General features: G+C 36.4%; 1 protein-coding gene across 1 annotated transcript; it reads left to right on the plus strand.

Moving 5' to 3' along the window:
• The first annotated feature begins 1,112 nt into the window (after window positions 1-1,112).
• Window positions 1,113-9,771, plus strand: TMEM126A (transmembrane protein 126A). The gene is made up of 5 exons (XM_032393551.1): window positions 1,113-1,802; window positions 3,764-3,889; window positions 6,647-6,840; window positions 8,369-8,483; window positions 9,538-9,771. The coding sequence occupies exons 2-5, from the start codon at window positions 3,798-3,800 to the stop codon at window positions 9,728-9,730; spliced, it is 594 nt and encodes a 197-aa protein (XP_032249442.1). The 5' UTR covers window positions 1,113-1,802; window positions 3,764-3,797; the 3' UTR covers window positions 9,731-9,771.
• Window positions 9,772-12,749: the final 2,978 nt, after the last annotated feature.

A 12,749-nucleotide genomic window follows, 5' to 3' on the forward strand; every position in this document is an offset into this window, starting at 1 on the left:
GATGGTTAAGTGTCTGCCTACGGCTCAGGTCATGATCCCAGGGTCCTGGGATCCAGCCCCACATCTGGCTCCTGGCTCAGCGAGGAGCCTGCTTCTCCCTCCCCCTCTGCCTCTCTCCCTGCTCATGCTCTCTCTCTCTCTCTCCTTATCTCTGTGTCTCAGATGAATAAATAAAATCTTTTTAAAAAAAAGAAAACAATATAGATCAGAGCAAAAAACAATCAAGTTGAAGACAGAAAATAACAGAAAAAAAGCAATGAAAAAAAAAAACTGGTTACTTGAGAAAATCAAACAAATAATAAACCATCAGCCAAACTGATCAGACAAAAGAAAAGATACAAATGACAGATATCGAGAGATGTGACCATACTACAGATGCTACAGGTTTTAAAGGCTAATAAGGAAATATTGTGAAAAATTTAAGCTAATAATTTGAGAACTTAGATGAAATGGACATTTGTTCTTGTCTTGTGAAAAACTAATTTTTTAATAAAATCTCAATATACTATATTGCTTTTATTATTCCAGAATGGCATGCTATATATACTGTACAATGAACATTTATAAATTTCAAAATAAGCTTCAAACCATTAAAAATTAAATCGGAATAAGATTATGAAATGGAAACAAAGTATTCCCATGCGCATGGACACGTTATAGTTAGCATCTTAATAAGCTGGTTTTCTCAAACTGTCCCTGCATTTACCTCGGAAACTTTCCAGTTGGGGCAAATGCTGACTTTCTTCCTCGGAATCTGAGAATCTGTTTTAATTTTCTGGTTTACTGACAAGCGACGACTGGACATTGGATAAATTCCTCGCAGCCACAGGAGTTTTGGGTGCCCTTCTGTTCACCTCGCCAATGGAAATTTCCCCCTTTACCCGGAATACCACTTTTTCTTTGATAAAGCTCAGTGATTTCCAAAACAACCTTGATAAGCACTTTTAGGATCCTCACAACTTTACACAATAATCAAGGAGAGTGTTATCCCCACCCCACCCACCCCCGTTTTATAGATAAGAAGCTGTGGGGATGAGAACTGAGAGGTCTTCAGAAGCTTGTTCCAAAACTTTCTCAATTGTTCTGACTTACGAAGCCAATAGCTCCCTCGCTCTCTAGTTTTTCTTTCACCACATTCACCCAAACCTGTTTTTATAAGCAGTACGTGGCAGGGCACAAGGGATCCTCAGAAAAATCTTTTGCTTACTCTTGAGGAACTCAGATTGTGGTGGGACAATTAGCCAGATCATAAAATAGCACAGAGAGCTTAAGATGCTAGGGAGAATAAAAAACCGATGGAGCATAGAAATCTCAGCTCCTTTTCGACTTCTTTTTAACCGAGCACCCGTCGTATGCCTAGGGCTGTGCAGTTTCCACATACCCCGTATGCCAACACATGAGGTGGACTCTATTGGCCAGGAACTGAGGTAATGCGTCCAAGGTAGGTTTTCAATGAAAGGAGCAGGAAATCAAAATTTCCACAGGCTCAGTCTGGAAGGCAGGGGTAGGATGTAAAGAGTACCCTCCGCGCTCGCGGAAACTGCTCAACCGCAGCCCAGCACTTCCCTCAGCTGGAAACCCCTCCGCAGGAAGTGGCGGCGGCAGGCAACCTACGTCCTGGGAGCCCAATCAGCGGCCGCGCCCCCGCCCCTGCCTGACTCGAGTCACGTGCCAGCCAAAGATGGCTGCGCTCAGGGTAGGTGAGCAAAGGTTGGCGTGAACCCCGTCGTGGTCGCCGAGACCGGGTGGAGGCACCGACTGCTGTGAGGAGAGCATAAGTTACTGGCATCCCAGAAAAAAAGGTAAATGCCCGTGTATCTGGAGAAGCACAGAGTGGTGACATGCTGTTCACCGGCAGTGCGGGAATGAGATCCTGGAAGTGGGTCGTAAGGGGGGTAGCTACGGGAGACGGCACCTACCGTCTTTTCACTTTGCACACCAGAAAAAAAGATCTTATATTTAAGTTAAGCTAAGAAAAAAAATAAACGTCTGCGCTTGAATTTAACCCAGGTTTTACTGCCAATATCCAGAGTGACCTTGGCCTAACTTGAGAGTCCCCACTTGACTGTCTCATAGTTAACATGAGCTAGCTAATGCAAAAGCCTTTTGAAATGTTTGTAGTATTTAAAGGTGGCATTATCTTGGATTAGGATTTATTATTAATAACAGACACACAACGTCTTACTGCAGGTTGCCGTATCAAACTTCCACCGAATTAAGGGAGACTTTTAATAGCTACACCTTAGAAATAGCTAGTTCACAAAAACTAATGATGTAATGTATGGTGATTAACATAACAATAAAAAATTAAAAAAAAATAGCTAGTTCACAGAACTCGGAACCTCACCAGTATGCACAGCATGGAACAGAAAACTAGTGATAGCATTAGGCAGGACTTTCGGAGGAAATAACATTTATTTCATATACACCGTACACTTTTTATATACTGAATTTATGTGTCTCCACACACACACACCCGCCTCCAACATATACACCGTACACTTTCTCTATGTATACTGAATTTATGTATCTCTACACACACATACCCTCCTCCAACAAAATCATTCACAGCTCCTGTAGGGCAGAGATTGTGTTTGTCATGGCACTGCAACCAAGGCCCTTAAGAAGTTTGAGTCCAGGAAACCTACATATAAATTTCTAAGTCTACATTGTACTTATTAATTTTAAGTCTAAGGATATGAACTCTCACTTAACATGCTCCCAGTGACCTCTTGTATCTAACAGGTACCCAGCAGTAAATCAGTGTTGTAAATTAATCTTGTAGCAAATAGATAACGAACCATGAAAATCTCATTTCATAAAACCATGTTGTATTTTGCTGTTATTTCTGAACTTTAGCTTTTCTTAACGTTGCTACCCTGAAATCTTGTTTAATGAGCTAAATCTTTGGGTTAAAACTCACCATTCACCATCCCCCTACTCTGCATTCACTCTAACTAGTGCAGGGATCAAGAAACTACTGGCCTATTTGACAAAGACCTTGTGCTACCTGCAAAGCCTAAAATATTTACTATGTGGCCCTTCAGAGAAATTTTGCTTATTTCTACTTTAGGGTATACTTATAAGTGAAATTGGTAATATGTTTCTTCTACCTACCAAATAATACCAGATTCTTTTCCAAAGTGGTTGTACCCAAAGTGGGTGCCACGTACACTTCTACCAGCAGCACACCAGAGTTTCAGTTACCCCACATTTTTGCCAGGAACTGAAATTGTCAGGTTTTAATTTAGCTAACCTACATATGGATATCTCACTGTTTTTAATTTTTTCCCTGATTATAATGAGTTAAGCATATTTTGTTTATTGGCTGTTTGCTTCCCTCTGTGAAAATACCTGTTCAAACCTTTTGCGAGTTTTTCTTAATGATGTGCACTTCTTTACATTTTCTCGGTACTAACTGCTCCTTTTCAGTTATATTGCAGACATTTTCTCCCACACTGGCTTCTCGTTATAGTATCTATTGATCAACACAAGTTCTTAATTTTAATTAATTTTAGTTTTATGTTCAGTGCTATCTGCAAATTAAGAAATATTTTTAAGGGTTATAAAGATATTCTGTATTTCCTAGAAGCTTTATGGGTTGTTTTTCATGTTCTGGTTTCTATTTTACTTAGAAAATTTTTGGTATGGTATGTATGCACCGATTTTTCAGATTATGAATCAAGCTATAACTAATTTTTTAAATTAAATATTTATGGTATTTAGAAAGCTTTTTATAAGTCTTTTTGTTGTTTTTCTATAGGTATCTATTATTGAAAAATATTTTAAGGCTCAAGATGGAAAATCATGAACCAAATGATACTGTCAAGGAAGACTTAATTTTCAATATCATAACCAGAAAAATTAATCAACTCCCAGAAGCAGAAAGGTAAGATCCCTTCTTAATTTAAAAATATTTTTTACCAGGTGAATTTTCATCATTGGTTCATTATCTCACATTTATTTGGTTTGAATATAAACATAGACTATCAGAAGGAAACTGAGCTCTTTTTCTTGCCTTACTGAGAAAACCCGAGACCAAGAGAGATTAACCATTTTGCTTGAAGTTGAGGTTAGAATTCTTGTCTTTGGATCTAATTATATGATCATTCTCAGTTTTTCCATTTGGCTTAGAGTTTAACATTTATGGATTCATCTAAGTAACAGACCTTTAAGATGGTTTTAAATTGTCTTGTCAATGCATTTCTACTATGTCTAACAGTCCAAGAGAGTGCTATGTAACACACATAACTAGACAAGGAATGCCAGAGAAATGGGATCATGGCTAAAAGATCTGTATCATTAAATAGAAAAAGGCTATATAGGAACCATACTGATCTTTGAGGACAACACTGAGTGAACTATAGTGCACTTCCTTAGCAAGAAGACCTCTCTGACTAGGTTCCATTTAAATAGAAATTATGAGGCCAGAAAGGATTAAAAAAAAAAAAGGAGCCAGCCTAGGGAGGGGGTGAAGGAACAATATCTCAGGATCTCAGGCAGAGGGGTTGGCATATGCCTAGGCCACAGGATAGCAGAGTTGATCATATCTCAGGAACCAGTGTTAGTGAAGTACAGGGAAGTAGGCATAAGGCTAAAGGACAGCGAATGATTATGATCCAGCTAACATTTCTAAAGAACATTCCAATTGCTTTTGGGAAATAGATTTAAGGTAGGAGAGGGAAAAAAAAGAAGATAGTAGGAAAACTGGCATGGTAATCTTGGTGAAGTAGTGATGGTAAGGGTTTGAAGGATTTGAAATACATTTTGGAATTACAATCTTACTGTCCTGAGTAAATTCCAGTCTTGCTGCCACTTACGCTGTCAACAAGAGAGAACCTATAAACCCAGGGCAGCAGTAAGAACTTGGGAGATTTCATAAGCTGTATATCCTACAGCTCGTCCCCCACCACACACACATTGTACATCCTTTTTGTTATTTTCCTGAGGTGGGTAACAGAAAAACTTTTCAAGCACAAAAAGGCGTGTGTCCATGTTTCCAGGTCAGTAAGGTAGAGCGCCAGAAAGACTGACATAAGGAATAGAGTAGATGGTGGCAGCTTTGAAGAGAAAAGAGCAGGCTATATCACTGGTACTTTCACCAAATTAGAATGGAGAAGCAGTGGGGAAGTAAGCTAGAACAGCAAAGTAAGCTTTAGTTTGGAAATAATAAATTGCTCTCAAACACTGGCACCTGAACAGACCAGATGACAGTGTCTCCTTACCTTTGCCTTATTCCCTATTTTCCTCTGTTCCTATTTTCTTATCCTTGGTCTCCTAAGCTTGAATCCTCACCCCTTCTTGCATTATCATTTGATATGCTTAATAGTTACTTGAAAAGTCTTTAGGTGTATGAAACTTTAATATCAAAAACCTCACTTTCTGATCTACAAAATAATTTTATGTACCATGTATTTCATTGCCACTTAAATATGATCTTATAGTTCATGTGTTTCACATTTGTGTGTCTAGTTTTAAACGTGTGTCTTGCCATTGAGTTTCCAGTAGTAGAGGCATTTTTTTGGAAAACTGACTTGCAAAGGAGCTGTTAGATAATAACAATTTTGTACTTACTGAATTATTAACTAAAAAATGTGACTCTAAGCCATAGGAAATTAAAATTTGGGAGACCATAAATTTTGCTATTCAGATTCTAGTTGCACTCCTTTTTATTTACATAGTTTATAAGTTTTTAAAATACTTCACAGCAGTATATAACTTAATTCATATATTTAAAATAATTATATTAATATAGTAATATGTAAAAATATATATGGGCAAACTATCTACTGAGCATTTGGTTGCTAGAACTAAAATGGAGATAATATATATTTCACAAGATTGTTATGAAGATAAAAGGATTTCAGAAGAAGCGCTCAAGTTTCCCATTCCCTCAGTGCCCACAAAAATACATAGGTCTTTCACATTCATGTATTTTCTGTTGTTACTGTTGGTAGGTTCTCTAGGCTCTCCTCGCTTTTTAAATAATATCTTGTGTACCCTAAGTTTTTAAACTGCCTCTCTCGTACTTCCATTACCATTTCAGTAGATTTGTTATATCTCATGCTCACGTCTTTCATCCTCCAATAATAAACTATGAAAACACTGAAGATAGAAGATAATTTTTTGTGACTTCAGCATCAAGTCTGCCGCATGTAGTAGGTGCTCAGTGATTGAATGACAAGCACCATTATGATTTATTTACTTAAAGACTAGTGGGGAAGCCTGACATATAAATCAGTGATTGTAAGATAGTATCACCTTATCATCTATTGTGCTAGAGAGGTAAATATTGGGTATTGTGGGCACCCAAAGGAGAGGCATTCATATCAGACTCTTCAGAAGCTTTTGCCTGTTATAGTTGGGGGAAATTTTCTATACTAGTATCTTTTGCAGAATCACAAAATACATTTAGCAAAATCTGAATGTATCACTCTATCCTTAAGTGTTGACCAAATTCAAAAGCCTTTAGGATAAAAATCTGTATGTAAATTATTTTAAAAGGTTGTTTTATGGAGCTATAAGGGATAAATGTTGTATCCTGTTATTCCTAAAGTCCTGTTAAGTCCTATAACATACACCAGAATTGTTGGACAGCTCACACAATATAGTACCTCCCAAAATTTTCTTTTTTGTCACCATTCAGGAATCTGTTTGAACATGGATCAACATATGTTGGACTTAATGCTGGTCTCTGTGGTCTAATAGCAAATAGTCTTTTTCGACGCATCCTAAATGTGACACAGGCTCGTATAGCCACTGGCTTACCAATGGCAGTGATCCCATTTTTGACTGCGCACATATCTTACAAAGGTTTTGTAAGTTTACCTTTAAATACAGGTAAATTCTATTTCACTATCACCAGAATTTGCTTTAGTATATATTTGCACCTTACGTTAATCCTTAAATATTAACATCAGGTAACTAACTATATGCTATATCATAGTCAGTGCATGGATAAGACTGAAACTTGCTAGCCTATGTAAAGTGGTAGTTCATATTAGCAGAGTCTTCTGTACAAGTAAAATACAATATACATGGAAGTTCTAAATACTTTCTCTTATCTAACTTATCTTTCCCACAGTTCTTAAATATTTGCAAACTTTATTTTTTTAAATGATGACTGCCTTAGTTTTTTAAAAAAAATTTATAGAGAAGTCCCTCAAGAGAGAAAACACTTATGGGAAGAAGAGTCTATTTACATAGTAAATCTCTCAAAGCACTAAATGTATATAAAAGAATTATCAAATATATGGAGACTTGATTTCCTTTTGATAGTTTACCGTATGTGCGAGTGCTTTGAGTACAAGCATATGTTGGAGATATTCCAGGTTTGCCAGACTACTGCAATAAAGTGAATGAATTTTTTGGTTTCCCAGTGCATATAAAAGTTATGTTTACAATATGCTATAGTCTGTTTAAAGGGTGCAGTAGTATTATGTCTAAAAAAACCAATGTACATACCTTTAAAAATTGCTAAAAAGTGCTAACCATCATTTGAGCTTCCAGTGTGTGGTAATCACTGATAACAGATCACGGTAACAAATATAATAATAATGAAAAAGTTTGAAATATTATGAGAATTACCAAAATGTGACAGAGACATGAAATGGGCAAATGCTGCTGGGAAAATGGTGCCTACAGACCTGACCAAAACAGCGTTGCCACAAACCTTTAATTAAAAAAAAAAAAAAAATGCGTTATCTGTGAAGGGCAGTAAAGTACAGCACAATGAAACAGGGCATGCCTATATATCATGAAAAATTTGATTTCACATAAAAATATTATTACCACAGATGATGGTGGGATAAAAGACAGTCCATTTAAATTCTCTTAAGTGCTGTTCCAAATTGGTTTAAACTGGATGAGTATTTTGCTTGAATCCCCATGATCAGTGTAGAAAGAATTTTTATGATCTAGGGAAACCTACCACCCAGTCAGTTGAACAGAGTAAAACATGTTATTAACTTAGCTTTCTATTTTTAATATAGCTTACACTAACTTGGAAATGAATAAAGAATTTTATAAAAATAGTCACACTATATAATGTAAAAACATAAGATGAAGTACAAATTATTTTTTAAAAATTCCCACGGGTTAAAAGTTTTCGACAGAGAGTATTAGCTCAGGTTTGCCAGTACAAGTGCAGAAAGATAAAAGCAGTACAAACAGATTAAAATCCTCTAGCAGTTATTCCTGGCTATTTTAGGTTATCTGTACTATAATTATACCTTCTAACATGCCTTATAGATTTGCATTTGCTGCCTAAAAATTGAGTGTATCTGACACTTTTAAGACCTTGCATTCTTTAAAATCATGTTTGCATGACTATCATGACCTTCATTTTCAGAACTGATTTATTTCCTAGGTGATTTGAATTGTGAAACCTGTACCATAACACGGGGTGGACTGGTTGGTCTCGTTTTTGGTGCTCTGTACCCTGTTATCTTGGCTATACCTGTGAATGGTGGCCTAGCAGCCAGGTAAGATTGTTTTCTCATATAATCAATGGAAAACTTCAGTATATAAATGATTACCTAGAAAATGCACAAATTAAAATAGATACATTTTCTGCCTTTAAGGCAATGTTAGTTTTTTAATTTAAAAGTTAGACTTTGGGGCGCCTGGGTGGCTCAGTCGGTTAAGCGTCTGCCTTCGGCTCAGGTCATGATCCCAGAGTCCTGGGATCGAGCCCCACATCGGGCTCCCTGCTCCGTGGGAAGCCTGCTTCTCCCTCTCCCACTCCCCCTGCTTGTGTTCCCTCTCTCGCTGTGTCTCTCTGTCAAATAAATAAAATCTTTAAAAAAAATAAAAGTTAAGACTTTTTTTCTTGTAAGTAGTATTACTTCTCAAGAATTTGAAAACAGTTCTAGAAACTGATCCCATCATATTTCTTGCATGTGTAGTTCAGGTTCTTTACCTTAATTTGTGTACTGAATGCCAACCACAAAGCTACAAACAGTACTATGCCTAACATGATAGCTAATTATATGCTCAGTCTTAAGAGTTTGAGCAATTCCACTAAAGGAAAATTCCATCACAAAATGGTTGGCTATAAACCAGTATAATTCAGTTATTTTCTTTCTTTTTTTTAAGATTTTATTTATTTGGGATAGAGAGTGAGAGCAAGAGCATGAGCTGGGAGACAGAGGGAGAGGGAGAAGCAGGCTACCCACTGAGCAGGGAACCCGATGTGGGGCTCAGTCTCAGGACCCTAGGATCATGACCTGAGCCAAAGGCAGACACTTAACCGACTGAGCCACTCAGGCACCCAAATTCAGTTATTTTCTGATAGAACTCTTATATCAAGCAATCTAAGCTGTATGGGCCTTCAGAGGTAAAGTGGAGAAAGGGACAAAAGAAAACAAAAGTACAGTTTTAAGGACCAATAGACATCAAAGAGAATAACTGAATTAACTTAATCTTTACCTAAACTACTTTTATCCTAAGACTTTTAGGATTAATATATATTGTACAAAGGTTTGCCATTTGATACAACTATCTTTTCTATAGAACTGTCTCAATGTTTTCTTACAGATATGAGTCAGCCCCGCTACCAGAGAAAGGAAACATCTTAACTTACTGGACTAGAATTTCTAAGCCTGTCTTTAGAAAGATGTTATTTCCCATTTTGCTCCAGACTATGTTTGCAGCATACCTTGGATCTAGACAATATAAGCTAATTATAAAGGCCCTTCAGTTACCTGAACCTGGCCTAGAAATTCAGTGACTGTTAAATGTGTACACAAAAATAAAATTGTAATGTATGAATAAGTGTCTAGTGTATGAATAAACGTAGACTTTTAATCATATGAGGTACAATTCTGGGACCTATAACATAAGGCTACACAGGGCAGCAAACAAAGGCTGAATACTAATAAGGTAGTATTCTTAACTTAAACAAAATCCTTAAACTTAATCCTTAAACAAAACCTTAACTTTTCTAGTTTGCCCAATATTCTCTTCTACTTTGCTTGCTCCACTCCTTTATATTAAACCGTATTTTAGTCTGTAACTGGAAAAATAACCATACAGCAGTTTTTACTGAAGACCTCATAAAGAATCCAAGCAGGAATGAAAATGGGAGGTGGGGATGAGGATTAATTCACTACAGCAAATGTTTTCATTTTCCCAATTCACTGTTTCCATAGGTATTATTAATCCATAGAAATTTAGGACATACTTAACAACCTTCCTCACAGAGGAATCAATTCCAGCAGTCTGAAAGATGATAGGCTCAGCTAGAGCCCATATATTGACTGATACAGTGATACAATGATATAGTTACCTACTTCTAGAGTCCTCTTACTTGTCTTTGGAAAGCTATATTCTTGGAAGATTGAGGCAAATTCTACCTTTGAAGCTTCCATTTAGTGTGGGATAGTTCTTTGGGATCACATACCTAGGCCTCTTCTTTTCAGCTTGATGTTAAGCAAGTTAACCTCTTTTCTCTGGTTCTCAGTTTCTTCATCAGTAACCTAACTCAGTAGGGTATTACATAATATATGGAAGTTGACTAACACAGCACCTGACATAAATGGTAGCACTTAAATGGTAGTTATACTCTTCCTATTGTTCCTGGTTTTGTTTTCTAAAATAGCCTAGTTTAATATTCCTCATTTCCTAAGACAGACCATTTAAATTTTTATTTATTTGACAGAGAAAGAGCGAGAGGGAACACAAGCAGAGTGAGTGGGAGAGGGAGAAGCAGGCTTCCCGCGGAGCATGGAGCCCGTTGTGGGGCTCGATCCCAGGACTCTGGGATCATGACCTGAGCCGAAGGCAGACGCTTAACGACTGAGCCACCCAGGCACCCCCAGATCATTTAAATTTTTGAAGTGACCTTTTGTGTTCCCCTTCGTAAAACTTCTCATCTCAGTTCTTCAAACCAGTCTTACGTGACAGCACCTGAATCAGCATTGTCCAACAGAACTTTGTGTGATGATGGAAATGTTTTATACATGACTGACTATGTTAGCTACTAGCCATATGTGGCTACTGCGCATCTGAAATGTAACTAGTCCCAACTGGATACATGAATTTAAAATTAAATTTTTTAGCCACATGTGGCTAATGGCTACAGTATTGGACAATATAGATCTAGACCAAGACTTTCTTATGAAATAAGCCAGTCATACCAAATACAGTAAGTACCATCCCAGATCATATTCACAAGCATCTTAATTATTCCTTTCAAATATAGTGACATATTTGTTAAATAATCTTATGCTACTTAATTATATGAAAGGAGAATTTAGCTTGTCACCTAGAAAAGGCAGCCTCATGAGTGAGACAGGCCTTCAGGGTCTCCAAAGAGAAAGCAGTCCAGCTAAAGATTTTAAAATTCAAATGAAATTAACAAAATACGTTTTAAATTTTTCAGAAAGCAAAGCTGATGTTCAACAAGTGCCTTGAAATGTATTCCCTAGCAAACTTATATATGAAATGATCCCAATTATGAGGCAAAAGAATCTATATTTTGCCGTGAATATTCTCTGGGTTACAGAATTAGGGGTGATTGTTCTTTTTGTTTTGATTTCTTTCTGAATTTTCTGCTTTCTATAATGAATATACTCTCTGACCCAAAATTACACACTTCTATCTACATTCTATCATTTTTATTTAAAGGAGAGTTCTACGTATCACAGGAGAGAAGAAAATGAATTAAAAGTAGCTCCTGACTTCAAAAATAAACCCAAATTACTCAATTAGACTCCTTAAAAAAAGGAGAATGGTGCTATCAACTTGGATGATTCAAAAGCCACTGATATAACTAAATTGGTAATTCAGTACAAATTGTTTTCTTATCCTGACACATTCTAGCATAATACCGTCTATAAATAGAAGAGTTTGCAATGGTTTCTGTAACCAAGAAGAATTCCTTTCAAGAATCTGTCCTTTACCACGTATTTTTTAAATTATCTTTTCAATTAGTAAAAATGGGCAACGTAAGCAAAAGACCGTATTATTTTACATCTATTGCTACAAGTCTACAAAAATTTTTGGTTGGGGGCAGATAAATACATGTAAACTTACTGTGATCTGTGTTACAATTTAGGGAACAGTCATTTGTAGCTAAGACCAAAAAAACACTGCCTCAGTCAGGAAGGCAGTTTTTAATAGTTCAGTCATACTAAACTATTTAAATCCGTCTTTTACAATTTACCTGGTGTAGTTATCTGGCTTTAAGAAAGAGGACTCATTAAATTATACTTCAGATATTAATTTGTAAACCCCAAACAATAGAACCTTAAAAGCCAGAGAGGTCTAGGAAATTGACCTCCATGGGTATACAGCAAAGATGCAAAATTCAAAGGCAGTGTAAAGAAAACTTGGGCCACCAATAAAAATCAAACCTATGCATATTAACACAACTACACAATTTTTCAAAACACCATTACAGACTACATTTTTAAATTAGATTAAAAATTAAGCAGAATAATTTTCAACAAAAATTATTTCGGGTCAACAAAACTACAAAAATTATTGAAGTCAACTGTAAACTGGTTTCCTTTTAAAAAGTGGGGAAAATGGCTCTAAGAAATCTTGAATGTACAAATAAGGGAAAGGTAAAAAGGAATAAAAAACCTATCAGTGACCAAAGCAATGAAAAAGGCAAAGGCAGGTTCACAAGCAACTTTCTATTAACCTATATATTTTTTTAAATATCTGTTTTTCTCTAATATTGCATGATCTATATTCCTAATGACAGTTGTTTACTTTCTGAATTTAAATTATCTCTGGTTTAA

The sequence above is a fragment of the Phoca vitulina genome, unplaced genomic scaffold (assembly GCF_004348235.1).
Source record: "Phoca vitulina isolate PV1807 unplaced genomic scaffold, GSC_HSeal_1.0 scaffold74, whole genome shotgun sequence".
Taxonomy (NCBI): domain Eukaryota; kingdom Metazoa; phylum Chordata; class Mammalia; order Carnivora; family Phocidae; genus Phoca; species Phoca vitulina.